This window comes from Capra hircus, chromosome 7 (assembly GCF_001704415.2).
Source record: "Capra hircus breed San Clemente chromosome 7, ASM170441v1, whole genome shotgun sequence".
Taxonomy (NCBI): Eukaryota; Metazoa; Chordata; class Mammalia; order Artiodactyla; family Bovidae; genus Capra; species Capra hircus.
Window position 1 is genome coordinate 59,659,832 of NC_030814.1, and position 20,771 is coordinate 59,680,602.

Consider the following 20,771-nt stretch of genomic DNA (forward strand, 5'->3'; position numbering starts at 1 on the left):
CTCAATGTCTGCTGTCTGCTTGGGCAGGAAAAGGTAAATGACTCCAGAGGGAGTCCCCTCCCCAATCCTCTGGCCCAAGGGCTTGTGGGTTGAGGGGACTCAGGTACCATTTAGCCAGCCCACAGTGTATTCTCTCCCTTTCCTAAAGGGGAGAGCCCAGCACTCAGGTGGCCCAGCTGTCAGCTGGCTGGGCCCGCTGGACTTATGTCCACAATCCTCCTGCTCCAAGCAGTAGCCCCCACTGGCTCTCAGGCCTGCTAGACCTACTCCCAAACCAACACAGGCCTAGGAGAGGCAGCAGAGACATTGCCAGGGCACCAGGGGAAGGGAGGAGGCTGATCATCCATGTTGGCTCCCTTCATCTCAAGCTGGCTGGACAGAAGGTCTCCCAGGCAGCCTGAGTATCCCCATGAACGCCCCGACTCCCCCACCCCCATGCTATGTAGTCTCAGCAGTAAGGTGTTGGCACCAAGCCTGGTGCAGCTGAGCAGTGACGCCAAACGCCCTGCCGTCTCAGGCAAGCTCGGCTCCCTCCAACCTAGCAGTTGGGGCCCTGGGGAGGCAGGGAGGGTGTCTCCCACCCTCCTGGGCCTGAGGCAGCTGGGGACAGAGCCTTTCTGGAAACCTCCCTTTACACTCAATATTTAAGAGACTATATGGCACACCCATGAGGTCCTAGCCACACCTTCCAACCCAGGGGGCTGGTCTTCAGGTTAGACAGCAGTTCTCAACTTGAGCTGATTTTGCCTCCCAGGAGACACTGGGGAATATCTGGAGACATTTTTGGTTGTCACAACTGCCGCTAAGCATCATACAATGCAGAGGACAAAGAATCCAATGGCCCAAAATGTCACTAGTGCTGAGGTTGAGAAACCTGGGAAGAAGTCCCTGACTAATCTGGGAGTCTGGTAGGAGACAGGAGGCATCCTCCACACACACACACAGACACACACACTTCATCATCTCTTACTGCCCACAGGCAGAGCAACAGGCTCCTTGTGGCCTGAAGAATATGGTAAGCCGCCTGCCTACCCACCTACCCACCAGCCTCTGGGCTTGTTAGTAAAAGTGCTCATGGTTGGCGGAGGGGAATGCATGGCAAAACTTCACCTGCCCAGGAGCACAACTCTGGACATATCCTATCTACCAAGCAAGCTGTACAGAGCCCTCCCCTCAAGAGGATCTGGGCCTATAGAAAAGCCTAGATCCTAGGTAGAGGTTGCCCTACCCCTCCAGGCCCATCCCCAGGGGGCTGGCTCAGCCTGGGGCTGGCTGCAAGCTTTGGCCTCCTCCTCATCTCTCCACCCCCTCCCACTTCTATTTAGGAGGCAGCCACAGTGGCTCCGCTCCTGTCTCTGGTTTCCTAGGGAGCTCTGCTGAAGCAGCCCAGCCTCCGTGGGTCCATCTGTCAGGGAGGCTGTTCCGCCCCATCGATTGCTGTTCCCAGGGGGGCTATGCTGCTCGAGGGACCCAATGTGGCGGCCAGATAGGCGGGAACCACACCGATAAGAGCGGGTGGGGGCAGCTTGGCAGCAGGCAGAGCTGAGGGGGGCTGACACTTCAATGAGAAGAAACAAAGCTAGACAGGCATGAGAAATGCAGAAGGCCAGGGGCACTGAGGCAGGAGGCTGGCTGGAATGACCTCTAAAGCCAGCTGGCACTCTCAGGACTCGGTTTTGCTTCTGGACACACGAAAGTCCCACTTATAATGACAGACAATAGTAATAATAAATAACACATGTTGAGTGGGGAACAGTGTGTCCAGCACTGGACTGGGGGCTTTGCACACCTCTGCTTTCACCTGAGGTTCACACTCATCCAAAGCAGGTGCTGTTCTATTCCTCCAGGGGGAAGGAAGAGGACCAGAGAAGTTACAGTGCTTGTCCGCTGCCACACAGAGGTGCTGGAGCTACACTTGGAGGCGGGTCAGCCTGGCCAGTGGCTGTGCCCCAGCCCCAGACCACGCCAGGCTAGGGGAGGAGGCGTGTCTCGCCAGGAAAGAGGCCCTGCCCGCCCTTGGAGCCGCCTCCTCCCCTGGGCTGTGACATCTGCCCCGCTTCCCGGCCCCAGACAGCTGCCCAAAGCCACGTCAGCACTTCCATGGGGGAGCCTGGAAACTGGCTCTGGCCCCTGGGCAAAGGGGGACCAGGGAGGCTGTGAGTCCCCGACCCCGACAGCGTGGCCTCGAAAGAGCATGACCCACTCAGCCCGGCAGGCACTGTGTCAGCATGACTTTGCATTGGGCTTTACCGAGCCTCAGTTTCCCCTGTTTAGACTGGGAGCTGAGGAGCAGAGGCCAGAGCTGGGAAGGGGCTCAGAGGATGCAGCAGCATTTTGGGTGAACAGGAGCAAATATCCCCTTGTAGCCAGAGCTCTGGGGGCGCCCTGGGCAGCCTGCGACCCTCACTGTCCGCTTGGGGCCAGGTGGTCATTTGGCGAGGGTCAGAAGGGTGAAAGGGAGGGTGGGGAGCTACGCCCAGCCCAGGCCAGAGTACTGGCTGGCTGGGGCCAGAGATAACCGGCGCCTCCCGGAAAATCATTAGCATCTGTTTGGGCCGCGGCAAAGTTGGCCCGCAGGCGCCTCCGCCCGCCGGAAACGGCCCCTCACGCCCCCACCCAAGCACAAGGGCTAAAGGAGCGTGCCCCAACCCTCCCCCGGGCCAGCTCAAACTGGTGTATCGACAACATCCACCCACCCAGGGAGGAGGGTCTGGGTGCAGGGCCGCAGGCCAGGCAGGCGGAGGTGGGGGTTGGGGGGCGCTGGTCAGGCCTCGCCGTCGGGCGTCCTGGAATGGTGTGGGCGGCGCGGTCCGCGGTCCGCGCTCCGGGCGATCCAGGCCGGCTCTTAGTGGCGCCCGCACTGGCGGCAGCCCAGGGAGTGTGTGGAAATGACACCGCCAGGGCGGCGGAGATCCCCCCTCCTGACATTGGCTGGAAAGTGGAGCAGCTCGTCAGGGACAATCAATGGCGATCGATCGCTGCAAGGCGCGGGCGGGCGGCGCGGGGGAGGGGCAGCGGGGCTGGCAGAGGTGGGGGCATCTGCGGCTGAGGTCAAATAACACGCAGACCCCATAAGGGGCTCAGCGGCACATGGGGTCACATGGACACACAGTCTGTACAGGGATGGGTCACTATGGGCCACAGCCCCCACCAAGGAAGCACACTCACCACATGGAGTTATTGCACACTACTACAGTGCCTGGCGTGCTGCGATTCATGGGGTCGCAAGGAGTCGGACACGACCGAGTGACTGGACTGAACTGAACTGAACAGTGTCTGAGACAAGTTATGGCAGGAGGTCAAGGGGTCAAACAAATGGTTCCCACGGACACACACAAATAACAATACAGCCACAGTATCACACAACCAGTTCACACCACCACCACAACCGGTGATCTACACTGCTGCTGCTACTGCTGCTAAGTCGCTTCAGTAGACACCCACAATTATCACCAAGACACAAAAGTCATGCATTCCACTAGCTGGTCTCAACTACATGACAGAAGGGAGTCACATACTCTGGTTGCACAACAAAGTCACAACAAAACAAAAAAGTCACAACCGAATTATACACCATCACCTCAAAGAACATTGTCAAATTGGGTCTTAAAACTAAGAAACAACAGTGCCCCGTATTGGCAACCCAAAAGGATAGAGAGCCCAGGTATACAACAGGGCCCCACACTGCCACAAGTTGCATTTCAGCAACTAAGACAACAGATGCAGCTGAATCTCACCCCCCAATATGAATATAACATGGGAAAATAAATATTGTGGCACAGGCAAACCAGCATTAACTCTGAGGGCTCTTACAGAACCAATGAGCAGGTTAGGCACTTAGTACTGGGCCAAGTACCTGGTAAGCATTCAAAACACAGTGGGTACTGGGATTATTCCGTGGCAGTCCAGTGGTTAAGACTCTGCGCTTCCACTGTAGGGGGTTGTAGGTTCAATCCCTGATCTAGGAACTAAGATTCCACATGCCATGTGGCCAAAATATTTCAGGCTTCCCTTGTAGCTCAGTCGGTAAAGAATCTGCCTGCAGTGCAGGAGACCCAGGTTTGATCCCTGGGTTGGGAAGATCCCCTGGAGAAGGAAATGGGCAACCCACTCCAGAATCCTTGCCTGGAAAATCTCATGGACAGAGGAACCTGGTGGATTGCAGTCCATGGGGTCGCAGAGTCGGGCACGACTGAGCAACTAACACACACAACACATACTAATTAAGTCATATCAATATAATGATTATAACTACTTAATAACATCACTCTCTCCAGATAGGTCCATCCCTCTCCAGAAATCTGATTCATCTCAGCAACAAAACTAGTTCAGCCATTACACGCACCTGGGAAACACAATCCAAGCATCACAAACTCAAAACGCTATACTCATTCACACAGTGGTCACACATATCAATTCCCTTAGTACACTGCCACACTGGCCACACACACTCTGGGACTTTGGTGGGGAAACCACCTCCAATCTCTCATCAGGTACAGCTCAACTAGTACATAGTTACTGGCCCCATTTCCTGCCACTCTCACAAGGTTGAGAACACAGGAGGCCCAACAATGATATACTCAGTTCCAACAGGGTCCCAGAACCTCCCACGAAAGCTCCTTAAAGACCATGGCAAATCTGTCTCTCCATTGCTTCATTTCCCGTATAGAAACGGAGGCATCAGCTCCAGAGCCCTCCCTATTACAAATCTAAATCAGGAAAGAGGGCTGGCCCCAGATTAAAAAATTCAACCCCCAACCCCCAGACACCATTTCCTAGTGGTACATGTGTGTAGGAACAAGGTGAAGATCCTTCAACACAGCCTTACAAGCCACTCCTGTGGTTCCAGTTGTAGGGCTAGCTGGGCTGGAGCCCTCATTTCCTCCAGTTAAGGCCTTGGCCCTCCCAGGGGCTTCCAGTAATCCCTTGCAGCCAGGGAGCGCCCCGTAAATGTTCCACCAGGAAAGACTTCAAACATTCTCTTGTCTGGCTGTGTATCTGACTAATCCCTCAACCTCTGTGCCTGGATCCCAAATCTTGCCAGTTGGTCCAAATTCCAATACCTGCTCCCCTTCCAGAGCAGGTATTTCCCTTCCTCCTGCACACGTGCATATACACACACAGGCACTCTTTAAGAGCTGCAGAACCACTAGGTAGCCTGTGACCTAGGATGGAGGAAACCAAGGATCCTGGGCTGTGGGCAGTGCTACAATTACCTCTCATCCCTTATTGCTTCCTCCAGGTAGGATGGAGAAACAGTTGTGGGGGAGGTCTGGCCTCTATCCACATCATCCCCACTCGCAGGTGGCTAGAGGCTGCTCTTATCCACTAGAAAGGGTAGCTGGACCCCTCATTTGTTCCCCAAAAGAAACAGACACAGACCCTGTACAGGGACACACAGGCTGGCTAGGCATATCTATCTAAATGCCTGTTTTTTGGGTAAATTTTTGCAGGCCTTGCCCAAATGGGTAAGGTATAGGCCTCAAAGGGGCCCAGACAACATGCCCCAAGTCCCTGGGTTTCCTGGGAGATGGTCCTGCTCAAAATCCTCTGGCTTGTATAGGAGTCCAGCAAAGATGTGCAACTACCTAGGCCAACTTCCCTGAATCCAGGAGCATTCACAGGCAGCTCCAACCCTTTAATATGTTAAGGCCATTTTCCACCAAGCATTGCTATGGGCCAGGTTGGGTCAAGTACCCATTTTCTAGATGAGAAAACCAGAGAGAGAAATTTGTTGCCCAAGAATATACAACTGAAAAGTCACGGGCCTGTGATTCAAATCCGGATTTGACTTCTGTTTCTCAAAGGCTACAGTTTAGGCTCACACCCATATGCATAAACACTAAGGAATGTCCATGCTCACAATTCTCTCACACTCTCACAAGTTCCTACACACATGGGCAGCCCCCTCCCGCACAAACACACACAAGCAGGCCTACACTCTCCCACGCCTGGGGCCTGTCAGCCACATTCTCCATGACTCCCTCCCTCCAACAGGGACAGTGGCAGGCAGTCCACATTCCCAGGTTTCTGCCCTGACCCTGCCGCCACCCCCCTTCCCCACTCAGAGCACACATTCCTCCTGCTACAGCCAGATAACCAGCCCCAGGGGGAGGCCTGAGAGAAAGCAAGGCATTCTGGGGGCCAGACTGCTGGCCTTACTCTGGGCTGTTTAAGCTAGTTCTATTCCCTGATCTAGCATGGTAGGAAGTCAGAAGCTTTCCCTGTAGATAGTCCCCATCCTTTCAGCCACACCAGACCCAAGGTTTCCCTCCTTATTCCAGGGCTGAGAGCTGGAAGCTGAGAGCTTCACACTCCAGGAGAACTCCAAGGGTCTCCCAACTCACCCTTTGGATGCAAAATCCCTTATACAGTTAGTAATTAAAGCAGGACCTAGGGAACCCCCAGGACTCCCCTCTCTGCCACTCTAAGAGTCTCACAATAGGTAAAAGCATAGGTTCCATGCACCAAGAGCCCCTAGGCAGTTTTCCCCATCTGGGGGTAGTAGCAGTTAAATTCTCACAGCTCTGCCTAGGGTGCAACCACTTGGTGGGTTCAGCAAATCTGGAGTTATTTGCATACCCAGATGGCTAAGCCTGGAATTTCAAAGAATTCCCCAAGAAGAGGCAGCTGGCTTCCGGGTAGTGGCCCTGGAGGCTCACAGCTGTTGGGCTGGAAGACTGGGGAGTCTGGGGCCCCTAAACACAAGATAAGATTGAAAAGGACAAGGGAATAATATTTCCCAGGTCTTATTACCACTCCGAGCTCTGTTCCTCCTGTCCTCAGCCTCCATCTCTCAGGTATGAAGTCATGTCCTGGTTGCCCAGAGTAGGTAGGCAGGCAAGACTAGTTGGCTAGTCATAGGGACTGCCTAATCTTTGGGGAAAGGTTAATGGTAGGCACCAGGCAGAGAAGTACTAGAAATATGGGGTCCCTTTGTTCACATGAAGTAACAGACAGGTCTTTGTGCCCATGCAACCTAAAGCTAGGTGGCAAAGGCCCTGGCCTGGTCCTTACAAACCTGTCCACACACATGCACATGGCTACTATACCAATGCTAAGGGGAAAAGGTGGCTTGATACTTCTGGCAGACCTTGGGCTAGAATACTAACCTGTTTCCTTACTGTGATTAAGGCTATGATGGAGGGTAACTGAGCTAGGCACTGGGCCACCCAGTTCTGGATAATCTGTAAACAAAGCCAAGCCCAAACAGGCCTCCCCAGCCCAACAAAAGCCCCTCCCAGGTTCTGTCCAAGCAGATTTACTGACCACCCACTTCATGACTGTTATAGCTATAGGTCACCACTGCCCTCTGCTGGCAACTCAGGTACTAGCATCCACTCAGACACAGCTCACTCTCTACCCAAGCAAAAGCCCCTTTCAGTCACCTCCTCCATCTGAGGGCACAGAAACTTAAACCTACCCAACTGTTAAAGTTAGAGGATGGCAGGGGACAGGATAAGCAGGGAAGAACCCAGGGACGGTGTTAAGAGGAGAAATCACAAAGAAATTCTGCCAAATCTTCCCAAAATTTACACCCCAAACTTGAAGGATACTTTCTATCCAGCTTGGAAGTTAAAAAACTGGAGAAGGCAATGGCACCCCACTCCAGTCCTCTTGCCTGGAAAATCCCATGGACAGAGGAGCCTGGTGGGCTACAGCCATGGGGTCGCTAAGAGTCAGACACGACTGAGCAACTTCACTTTCACTTTCATGCATTGGAGAAGGAAATGGCAACCCACTCCAGTGTTCTTGCCTAGAGAATCCCAGGGACAGGGGAGCCTGCTGGGGTACCATGGGGTTGCAGAGTTGGACACAACTGAAGTGACTTAGCATCAGCAGAACCTCCCCCTTACTCTGTCTTATGCTCTTTGCCCCCTCCAAAGAAGGGCCAGGCTTAGATGACCCAGAGCCATTCTTTGAGAAAGCTCAACTTCTCTGGCAGATCTCAGAAAGCCTTTGTTCCCCTGGTTCCTTCTGTTACACTGTAGCAGGTGACTGAAAGTCCTGGACATCTCTGAAATGCCATCTCCCAACTTTTACTTCAACACCCTGCAAGCAGCCACACCATTCAAAGACGGCAGAGATATAGAATGTAGGTGGAGGGGACACTGCCCAGAAGAACCAGTAGCCCCTCAATTAGCTGGAGGTAGATCCCATGCCCCGGCTGTCAGGAAGTTAATCTAGATTTGCTAACTCAAGCATGGAACATCTCTCACCCCTGAGCTGGCTCTGGAGCCCAATTGTCAGTTTGTATTTGTGTATTGTTTCTAGAAACCTCCAAGTCAGATGGTCTAGGCAGCAGCAGCTATGGAGCTTCCAAAGCTACCTTCATTTCCTATGGAAAATCAAGGGTGAAAAAGCTGGCCAAACCCTCCCTACTCGTAACTCTTGTTCTCTAATAGGCCCTACAATTTATGGTAGGGGAGTATCCTTTAAGAATCAAGATCCCTAAGTATTTAGGAAGAAATTCAAATAGGAGAACAAGTGACTCAGGGCAAGAAGTGAGGTGCCTGGGAAAATGGCTGCTGTCTCAGCTCATATCCTTAGAGAAGTCTGAAAAGGAACACAGCACACTAAGGCGGGCACTGCTCTTCTTTGGACATCCATCACCGGAGGCCTGACCTGGGCACTTAGTAACTTTTTTCTTCACTTTGCCAAGTGATCAACCATTTGTTTTCAGTGTGCACCGTCAGGTTATCAGGAACCCCAGCCCTGGAAAAGGCCATTCTACCAACAACTCACACTGGAGGTTATAAACAAACCCCCACGCAGCGGAAAACTATTAAACTGCTATTCTGGTGATAAGACCTTCATATCGTTCTTCATCTGATGAGAGGCAGTTTGAAGACAGGCATCTGAAGTTTGCTCCGGTTAAGATGCAGCTCCACAAAAAATTCAAAGATGAAAAGTAATCACTTGTCACAGAAATGTCCGACTCTACCTCTTCTTTAACCAGCCCTGGAACAGGCACTGAGAAAGGGCAAAGCTGGCTGGTGACTGTGTTACACTGAAGCCAAAGGCCTTAAAGTTGTACAGTCTCAGTCTTTGAGTTTTTCTGCTTATATTGATTAGGGTAAAATATGACAACAATGGGGGAATGTATTTGTTTTGGGACCACTCTAACAAAGTGATCCCATGGCCAGTTTTCATTATTTCTAGGCCCATCCCAAGAAGTGGCCTGGAAATACTCAGAGGGGCCTCAATAGCAACCACTTACATCAGCTGGGGGCTTCCCCTGTGGCTCAGCTAGTAAAGAAATCCACCTGCAGTGCGGGAAACCTGGGTTCAATCCCTGGATTGGGAAGATCGAGAAGGCTGGGGGTTAGGTTAGGAAAAGGTTTTTAAGAAACTGAGTACTGAAACTGAGTTCAGTACTGGGAACTCAGAGCCACTTTTCATCTAAGTGCACACAAAAGTAATAAGGAAATAGGGAACAGGCTCTAGGAGTGTCCCAAAGGAAGTCTATTTCTCTTCTTGGGTGGATATGAATGTATGTTCTGATAGACTGCTACCTTCATAGTTATTCTCACATTAAAAATCTGCTTTCTCCACACTTCTCCAGGCTGCCAGCCCAGCCAGGATCCTGAGTGGCTTTTTAGCACGTTCAAAGTTCTATGTTTGGGAGCTATCACATGACAAACTGACTGGCTGAAAGTTGGAATGGTCTTGGGTACCTCCAACTTCTTGTGGCTCTATCTTATTACATATGGTGAAGATGTTTTAGACTATAAAGAAGAAATGGGTTGGATAAAACTTATGAAATGCTAATATAGTATGTTTTATATAGTGATTATAACAGTTCCCCTGGATTTACAAATCTATTATTAATGTGAGAGAAAAAGCTTTATGTGAATATTATGTCAAATCAGCATTTGTGTTTTGCATCATTAAATTTTTTTTAAAAAAATCTGCTTTCTCTTATATAACACCATACATACTGGAATAACCCATCACTTAAAGACTGTTTCACAAATGGAATCAAAAGGAGACAAGTTCCTTACATGACTGACAATTTTCTGCAGGGATAACAAAGATGCTATTCCTAAGTAGGAAGGAAGGAAAGATGTGTTCATAATTCAGAAGACCTAGGAACTCAAGAAAATTCTTCCACTAAAACCTACCCCCTGGATTTATTAAGGGGTATGGTACAGCATATGAGACAAGGCCAGTTTCACTTTAATTGCAGTCAAGGGGCAGTTTATAGGCTTTTCAACTGTAGTTTAGAAATAATTCATTTCTCCTCACAATAGGGCTCAAAATAACTTGAGGCAAAGAGGAATGACTGGAAAAGTGGAATACTATAGTTGCTGGAAGCAGAAAAGGAGTGCTTTATTTGCTAAGTTAGTGCAGAGAACATGGACTCCTCTCTCTGACTACCATATCCTTCTCTCTTATAGACCTCCCTGCCACTCCCCTACCCAACAGTCCTCTTTCCAAATCTTTACATTACCCAAAATGTAGAAACTAGCGGACAATGGCCACTGGCCAGTAACAGAGTATGTGAGTATCTGAAATCATGTAGTTTTACTGAAAGAGACTGCTTCAACCATAACTTGATCAAGCGTTCCACGTTGTTGAGAAGCAAAGCAATTAACATATACACACCACTATATAAAAAAACAGATAACCAACAAGGACCTATTACATAGCACTGGTAACTATACTCAATATTTTATAATAACCTGTAAAGGAAAAGAATCTGAAAAAATAAATATATATGTACGACTGAATCACTTTGCTGTATACCTGAAACTAACACAACATTGTAAACCAACTATATTTCAATTTAAAAAAAAAAAGGCAAAGCAAGCCATACACTTGACATTCCCTTATTACCAATGCCTCACCAAGATAATCAAATCTACTGCAAACAAGCTTTTGTGATAAAACTAGAGACAGTTCTATAAAAAGCAACGTGATCCCAGATGAGACCCATCCCAAATGACATACTTTTTTTTGTGAGTGGGGAAGATGGTCTCCCTCATTAAGCCTTCATTCTGGCCAAGGAATATACAACCAAACTTAACAATATATGTTCCAACCTCAAATGAGCAATTGCATTCAAAGGCCTAATGTTTCATTCAGCACCTGAACATCAAGACAATGACTTTTACTTTACACTTGACTTGTAAGCACTCTTGTAAAAATATCTATGTTGTGGCCTAATAAATGGTAATAAGCTGGCTGGTCTCTAAGATGACCACAGAATGAGGCTTTCAGGATCTGTATAACTAATCCATGGTCAACAGTCAAAAATTGAATTCCCACTTACCCATGATACTGAGAATGAGGGTAATTCTAGGTTAGAGCTCAATTCTAACTCCTTTACCCACAACTATTAACAGTCAAACCTTCTTCGCAAAATCAAGGATACTAGAAATACTAAGTACCCAGCAGCTAAAATGCAGCACTTTAAAAGGTTTGGTGTATCACACTTTAGTTCTGAGATATAGTGACACTGAGAGATAAGACAAACAAGTTTAAAACCAAAAGCAGTGGACATTTATTCCTCAATTTGTGTGCAAGAGTGTAAAGATGCATTTGAAAGAACCTGATGGCTAAAGCACATCAGCCATGGCTTTCAGGCTAGCCTGGTTTACAATTAGATTAGGAGAAGTAGGGGGAAAAACAGTAACTTGCCTAGTTCACACGAACGATGTTTCTGGCAAACACAGCTGTTTACAAGTTTCAAACTACATTTTACTAGCGTCAAGGGAAGACTTCAAAAAGCCACATACAGTACAATTTAAAATTGGATGAACATCCTGCAATGTTAGTGCAAAGTAATTATGTAGACTCTCCAATACAAGATTGTGCTCATGTTTCCCAGGTTTGGTCAATGTTGCTCTTTTACAATCACAATCACAGAAGCTTAACTTACCAAACAGCGATGCCTTTGTTTTATGTCCTATGTACCAAAGGAATGTCACAAGGTTTTGGTGAAATGCAGCTTAATTTCAATAATAAAGCAAATTTCTTATGTAACAGTCATGTCCCTGGAATACTGCACATATGTTTCATGGAAATTTTTTTAAGCTTATGTGTTTATCTTGTTCAATAAAATTACTTTCAAGATATACTTTTTACTGTGTAAACTGGAATTGTTTCATGATTTTGAAGTGCAACCAATATAAATGAAAACATTTCAGGGGTGGGAGAAAATCCACCACTAATCTCAGCTAGACAAAGTTCTTAAAATCAAAAAGCCTATTCACACAAATTATATGTAATGACTGTAGTAATCAGTTTATTACACAGATTAATCATTCTTGAACGTACAAGCTCCAGAGGAGCAACTGGGTCTTTAAATATACACAAGTATTTCCATCAAATGAATTGTCACCCTTACATCCAAATAGACCTAAGCAGTTAAAAACATAAGAAAAATAAGAGCTATTAGCTATGTATTAACTGAGAAACCACATACAAACCAAAGAATTATGGAAGAGAGAAAGAGGGGCTGAAAGATGAAGGTTGAAGGGTGGGGAGATGTAAAAGAGTTGGGAGCAAAGCCCATCACACGTTACTTACTAATAGCTCCAATCCATTTAAATGTTGACCAGTTAAACTTAGACCTTAAAATACAGGATGTGGGTAGAGTTTAATCTGGTTGGTCATTAACTTTCACCTAAGACGTTAAGTCCTTCGGAATAAAAGGAATACAGAAACATATTCATGTTTTTCACCTTGCTTTTCATAACTGTTTTGAGTTTAATAGGATTTCACTTAAAAAACAATCTCCTACAGGTCAGTGGAGCTTTTCTTTCCCATCCAAGAACACACCATACCCACCACCCCTCACCTTGCTGTTATCCAAATTTAAGTCAATAAGGAAAGCTTTTAGTCTCACACCTAGGTTATGCCTGGAGAACTGGCTTGTCACACACACACTTCTCTGCTAGGAGGCAATGTTGGTACAGAAGTACAGTATTTCTAGTTTGTTGTTCCAAGTATGTACAACACGCAGCACTGCTGTATCAGGTAAACATGTGCACAGGGGAAGATGAGGCGTGGGCTCATAGAAAGCAGTCAAATGGAAATCAAAAGGACTTTCTCTTTCAGAGTTCCCCTATCTTTATTTGTAGAGGTTATCCAATAATTTCTTTAATTACATCGCATACTTCTGAGTCCATTCCCGAGCTATTCTGTTGTACCTGTACACACAAAGAGAAGCTTGGCTTAACATAGGTAAGGAGTCAGTCAGAAAGCAACAGAGTTCATTCATTATCCCATCTAGTAACTTGAGGGGAAGAACTTATAGAACTTTAAGTGAAGCCATCTTCCTACTCCAAATTTCTAATAAACATTAGAAATATCCTATAAATGCTATATAGGATTCTAATTAAATTTCAGCATTTGTTGGCATATCTCCAGTCTCTACTCCACTGACCTATTTCCAAGATGATTTTCAACCCTTGTTTTACTTATTTGGAGTTCTTCAAACAATATAATTCTATATTATATGGTTCTTGAAATCACATAAAAATGATCAAATTGACATAATAGTTTTCCTGCATCAACAGAACAACCAGTTCTGGCAGAACTTATTTTAACAATTTGGTTGCTAAAATGAATGGGTTTACTGCTTCAGAAGAACATTCTAGTAATAAAATAAGCAGGGCAAACGATCTTTAATTCTTATGATACTATGTAGATTCAGATACCAAAAAAAAAAAAAAAAAAAAAGACCCAACTGCTGTTAGAATACCCCATTCTCATTGCAGCTCCTTTTAAAAATATCTTATATATATGCCTCTCTAGCCAATAATTCAAATAACTGTTTAATCTTTTATATTTTAACTTTTGAAAATGAATTATTTTCTCCCATCTATCTCCTTCACAATCTTATTGAATAATATGCAAAACAAACAAAAGATTACAACATTTCATTTACTGTATCTTTTGATACCCTGACCACTTTTCAATAATTCATAATACAATTCTAAAATGTGCAAATTCTGCAAGTTTTATTTTAAATGAAATTTGGGGCTTTTGGGTCTTGTAGCATTTATTTACTTTCTTTTTTTAGATTATTCCAAATGGTAGAACATCAATTCTCTTTCCCATTAATTTATAAATACCTACCTAAGACAACTGGGCTCTTGATGCAAAATCTTTACAAGTCAAAAACCAAGAAGACATAAAGCTGTTGGAAAATATACTGTAGAAAAGTTCTTCTAGACAGTAGGAATCATACAAAACAGAGACAAAATCATCTACTTATGATACCTGATGCAAATACTGCTCTTTCCTGTCCCCAACTGATATATTAGGACTTCGTTTTAAGTGTCTGACCCATGCTCAGACCTTAGACACAAACATCTCCACCCTATCAGACACTCTTCTGTCTGGAGACCATACTTACTTTTCTCTATCTGTTTTGTAGATCCGAGCAATCTCAGGCACTAAAGGATCATCTGGATTGGGATCACACAACAGAGAACAGATGGACAAAAGTACTAGAATGAAAAAAACATATAAATTAGTAGAGGATAAAAGCAAAAAGGCTGAAAGAAATATGAGATGCCAACATAAGAGAAAATTCTAAGACCCTATTTATTGTAGTGTCTAGCAGGTTTGTAAGCTCTATCTATGTTTACAGTAACAGTAACTAACAAAGATTCTAAGACTTCTCTAAGCTTGAATCAGTAAGAAAGCTGGCCCAGGCTGGTGAACTGTCTTGCGCCATTTCCCTGGTTAGTGAGTAATCAGAGTAGAATTATTAATAGAATACAGGTCTTTCAAATCCTAGACCAATAAGACTTTCCCCAGCTTATAAATTTCAATTTTTAGAAGCCCATGTTCAGGGATAAATGGCTTTCAAAATTCTAAAGACAACCACACTACTGAATGCTCTCAGTAAGAAATGACAACTATGAAATCCAACAATTATTAGTTCTTGATGTCAGGTACCATATTCAGATGCAATGGATTTGTTTCATTTTTAGTTGAAAACAATTTAGTTTAAGAACACAGAGGCCAGTACTTGTCCCCAGATGGGGCTGGCCACACTTTATTACAGATGATATTACATATCTCAAACAAAAGTCTCAAACTATCTTCAGTAACGAGTTAAAATCTCATCTCAGTCATTTCCTCAACGACAACCTGAAATGTGGCAGACAAATCTCAATAGTACAATTTCCTCTGTTTAAATTTGTTAACTTACATATTCCTTTACTGAAGGCAAAGAGGAGACCAAAGCCACTAATTATATTAAATCCAGTGGCCTCTGACATACCAAAATAAATTCCAATCCTCCTATTCTGATGTTAACAGAATTCAGCTATCTTATTTTTCTCTAATGTTCTGTAACAAGAGACAATAATTTAGAGCCCACTGTACTCCCAAAACATCAATTCAGCAGGAAAAGGGATTTACTCATTTTCCCATCAAATCTGTCCTACAGAGATCAAGGGCTTCTGAGAGATAAAGAAAGTTTACATGCCCTTTATCATTCAGTTGTTAACAAAAAAGCTATTTCCTTGCCTTAAGAGTATATGGAAAATAAAAAACATCAGGAAAGATGTTTTCTGACTCTTCATTCCTGTTGCCCACAATTCTGGCAGGTGGCATTCCCAAAACATCTTCTCTTCCCTTTGTCAGGTGTACCACCTGATGCCCTCTTCAAGCACAGAACATTCTAACAGCAATTAGGAAAGATTTCATGTATTTCCTGGAAATGACAACAGGGAGTTATAGATTTTTGATTGTTCATGAAATTATTGACTACAGAAGAAACTTGTCTGACCTATCAAGCTGGCAAGAATACAACCCACTCTTCACCTAAAATTAGATACACTACCAAGTTAGTATAAGTTTCCTTTACTTATTGTCCAACTATTTAAAACAGGCAACTTTAAAGAGAGATTTTTTAAAATTAAAGTATAGTTGATTTACAGTGTTGTGTTAGTTTCAGGTATACAGCAAAGTGATTCAGTTATACATATACATTTGTTTTCAGATCCTTTCGTATTATAGGTTATTACAAGATACTGAATATAGTTTCCTGTGCTATACAGTAGGTCCTTGTTTATTTTATATATACAGCAGTGTATAACTATTAATCCCAAGTGAAGTCGCTCAGTCATGTCCGACTCTTTGCGACCTCGTGGTTGCGACCTCGTGGACTGTAGCCCACCAGGCTCCCATTTATCCCCCCCATCCCCCTTTCCCTGTCAACCATAAATCTGTTTTCTCTGTGAATCTGTTTGTTTTATAAATAAGTTCATTTGCATCACTTTAGAAAGATAAGCTTTATGTAAATAACTTTCCTCACTTTCTTTCCAGAAAAGGAAGGTAGGATGGTAGTTATCTGGATCTAGTGAAAGGATTTTTAGTATACTACTTAGTTCCTTTAATTTTTAGAAAACTGATTTTGGCTTATAATATACTATACTTTCTTTCTCTATAAAGAGAGTAACTTCTATTTCTACAGCTTGTAGAGACTCTTTACTGAAGTAACTGAATTTTCACTTATATATATATTCTTCTTCAGTACATAACCAATTTCATTAGTGTCATAACTTAGTCACTTCCAATTCTAAATCAAATTCTAAATCAAGTAGCTTTACGATACAGTTAACCTGCTTCAAGTTTTCTGTATATTTAGGTCCCTTACCTATATACTCAAAGAGGAGGGTATTTTGGGTCTAGATTATTGCCCTTAAAAACAGAATACGCTAAAGAATAATTATATCATACATAGGATTTGGGTCTTTCACAGAAAGGCTTGCCCATACTTCAATTTACAAAAGAATCTTTAAAACACTAAACCTAGGTATGCTGATAAAACCAAATTCAACAAAATGGTACTGTAGTTATTTTAAAAGATAGCTATCCAGACAGAACATATCAAGTCAAATAAATCAACAGCCCTTATGACTTAGCATAACTGAAAAACAAAACAAAACAAAAAAACGCCACCACTAGGCACAGAAGGGAAGAGAAAAAAGCTATGGTAACAATTTCAGCTATCTAGATAGACTCCCCCCACCCAACCCACCCACACACAGAATCCCACCTCTCTTGGCCCCGTTTATATCTAGATTTATATCTCCACAGTTACTTGGTAAAATAAGAGCAAACAGGTCAGGAAATCACAAGAACAACAGGCATATGAATACTTTCACAAGCAACCACTGAATGGCAAAGAGGCCTGCAAAAACAAAAGGGGCCACTCATCTGTAAAGCTATTTCAGTAACTTTTAAAAATGTGGTCCTTTTATTTTTTTTTGTTTACATTTTTGCCTAGGACCCCAGAAATCTTAATTTAATGCCTCAGAGTTTTTGTGCCTTTAAAAAATTAATGTGGAAGGGTATAAAAGTGTTACCATAATTATAACATGACAAATATCCAATACTTTTTACAATAGTGCCTTTATCCCAGTTATTTGGGTGCTTACAAGGAATCAGTTAACTATGCATTTTTGCTTTTTAAGCTCCAGAATAATAGTGAAATAGTTTTTATCACCCCTACTCTATAGATGAAAACACTGTGGAATACAGAAGCTAATCCGTCTCAAATCTCACTAACACAGGCAGTTGCATCCAGAATCTATGTTCTTTACCATGAAACTATGCTGCCTCCTGTCTAAATGTATGCATTAAAGAAATGATAAAATTTAAGTAGAGAGGAAAAAAAAATTTCATGTACCAAATTTCAGCCTCAAATACCCAAACTATTTCTTTCTATCTATTTAATATACTTTCTCTACAATGCAAGTTACAGTGTATAATATTTTATCTCTTCTGCTTTTATCAAACACTGTATTTTCCCATTTTCCACAGTATTTGTAAGGATCAATATTCTTTTGAATGCATGTGCCAGAACCGAATGTGTTTTTTCTATTGTTGAACCTATATGTCATTTCTAATTTTCAGAAATAACATCGTTGCAGATGCAGAGGGAGATTTTAGCAGTTGGGTTTGTTTTCTTAGAAAGAATTATTGCATCAAAGGGTGTTAATATTAATGATTAAATCTCCTATCTCTTAATACATATAGGCAGACTAAACAAATCTATCTGTAGCATATATAAGCAATCATTCCAATGTACTTCACAAAGTACTTCAATGTACGAAAAAATGTTTAGTTTCCTTTTTAAAAGATCTTTGTTAATTAAAAAGGTGAAGTGAAAATGTTAGTCGTTCAGTCATGTCTGACTCTTTGTGACCCCATGGACTGTGTGTAGTTCAGCAGGCTCCTCTGTCTGTGGGATTTTCCAGGCAAGAATACTGGAGTGTGTAGCCATTCCCTTCTCCAGGGGATCTTCCTGACCCAGGAACTGAACCTGGTTCTCCCACATTGTAGGCAGATTCTTTACCATCTGAGCCACCAGTGAAGCCCCAAAAGGTGAAGAATAGGTACTTATTTTAATTTGTATCTCCTTGATTATTCTGTTCCTTTCTGTCCATTCATCTATTGGGATCTAGGTTTTTCCTCTTACTGATTTATACATGTTCTTCATATCTGTTAAACATACTAGCCCATTTTCATATGTGTGTGCGTGTGTGTATGTGTTAGCTGCTCAGTCATGTCGGACTCTTCGCAACTGTAGTCCACCAAGCTCCTTTATCCATGGAATTCTCCAGGCAAGAAAAACACTGGAATAGGCTGCCATTCTCTTCTTCAAGGGATCTTCCCAATCCAATCAGCCCATTATCATACTTGTAGCCTATTTCTTGTACTGTATTTTGACAACATTTAATCCTCTTGTGCGGAGAAGGCAATGGCACCCCACTCCAGTACTCTTGCCTGGAAACTCCCACGGACAGAGGAGCCTGTAGGCTGCAGTCGATGGGGTCGCGAAGAGTCCGACATGACTGAGTGACTTCACTTTCACTTTTCACTTTCATGCACTGGAGAAGGAAATGGCAACCCACTCCAGTGTTCTTGCCTGGAGGATCCCAGGGATGGTGGAGCCTGGTGGGCTGCCGTCTATGGGGTCGCACAGAGTCGGACACGACTGAAGCGACTTAGCAGCAGTAGCAGCAATCCTCTTGTGATTTCATTTGAGTATGACATTGAAAGGTTGTAGAATTTCAAATCAACAAGTAAGATAATATTCAGTTCAGGTATATAAAGAAATATCCAATCTACTCATATAATTAGGTCTTATTTAAAAGAACTACTGGATCTTTCATCACAAAGTTAGTAACTTTCTCCACACATTTTTAAACACACACACACGTGCATGCACCAATATACCACAGACTAAGATGCTCACATAAAAATATACATTAAATTGATTATCTTAAATGATGATTCTGTTCTTGATAGAAACCTAAAGACAAGAACAGGTAAAACCTTAAATAATGTGAATATGAATTCATCTATACTTTGTCCTTCAAGAAACTAATATCTATAATTATAGTACAAACATTCCTCTACAAGGGCTGCTTTTTTCCTATTCCTGAACACTATCTATCCTTTCCATTCATGGATCTCAAGGCTGGAAAGACATTACTTGTCGTCTACATTAACCATGCTCTTAAAAAAACGGATTCACAAGCGCCATATTCTAATCTATGCCTGAACAGCAAGAAGAATGGACAAAGAGCAATCACAGCACCAAGGTATACATATGCTTAAAAATTCAACTCTCTCTAGTGGGTCTAAATCTCAGATCAAGAATAAGGGGGACTGCTACATTCTCTTGAAAAAGAATTTGACTAACCCTTTCAAGAATAAGTAACCTAAAAAAGACACAAACACACAAAAAAATAGTAGGCTTTATTTTGATATCAAATATCCATTCCATTACCTTTTGAAATAGTTAGTGCTGGAGACCACTGTGACCGTAGAATATCAAGACAAATGCTGCCATTACTGTTAATATTTGGATGATAAATTCTTGTTGTAAATGCAACCTATCAAAACAAGGAAAACTTCTTATAAACAGCTTCATTAGCATTGTAGAAAGTAGATAAAAAACAATTTGCATATCCCAGTTACCTTAGGTGGTTTGAAGGGGTAATCTGTTGGGAAATGAATTGTCAAGAAAAATACTCCACCCTGATAGGGACTGTCATTCTGTTGATAACAAAAAATGTTGGGTTAAAATGAGTGAATTACCTAAACTATTTATTCTGAAATTAATCTGCATACTTACTGGTCCCATTATTGTAGCTTGCCAATGGAACACTGAAAAAAGAACAACAAAAAGTCACCATGAAGTAATATCAACAGTATTTTTTTTTTTTTTTTTTTACTGTTTCCTAACATAAACTCCAGTACTTTGGCCACCTCACGCGAAGAGTTGACTCATTGGAAAAGACTCTGATGCTGGAAGGGATTGGGGGCAGGAGGAGAAGGGGACGAAAGAGGATGAGATGGCAGGATGGCATCACGGACTCGATGGACATGGGTCTGAGTGAACTCCGGGAGATGGTGATGGACAGGGAGGCCTGGCGTGCTGCGATTCATGGGGTCGCATAGAATCAGACACGACTGAGCGACTGAACCGAACTGATAGAGCAGAATAGTAAACTTAAAAGTAGATAATACTCAAATTAGGAAATGCTAGTTCTTTCCAGTGAGAAAAAAATTTCCAAGAGTTCTCATGTGTAGATCTTTAGAATTACTGGTATCTCAATAAATAAAGAAAACGTATGCTGAAAGTCCCAAGCTTGATTACAAACTCTAGGGATAATCTCAATAAATCATAAACTTGTTTAGTAAGGAAATTTTCTCTTCAAACTGCAAAAAACGGTGCATGTTCTGTTTCAAAGGTGATGCCACTAAGTACAACACCTTCTAAGCAAGCT

General features: G+C 43.5%; 1 protein-coding gene across 1 annotated transcript in view; it reads right to left on the minus strand.

Moving 5' to 3' along the window:
- UBE2D2 (ubiquitin conjugating enzyme E2 D2) overlaps nt 11,483-20,771 on the minus strand; it is a 43,458-nt gene continuing 34,169 nt past the window's right edge. Inside the window, exons 3-7 of the mRNA XM_018050305.1 lie at nt 20,117-20,148; nt 19,960-20,037; nt 19,769-19,874; nt 14,369-14,462; nt 11,483-13,157 (exon numbers count right to left, since the gene is read on the minus strand). Coding sequence (XP_017905794.1) covers nt 13,112-13,157; nt 14,369-14,462; nt 19,769-19,874; nt 19,960-20,037; nt 20,117-20,148 — 356 coding nt within the window. The 3' untranslated portion in view covers nt 11,483-13,111. The remainder of the gene's footprint in view (nt 13,158-14,368; nt 14,463-19,768; nt 19,875-19,959; nt 20,038-20,116; nt 20,149-20,771) is intronic.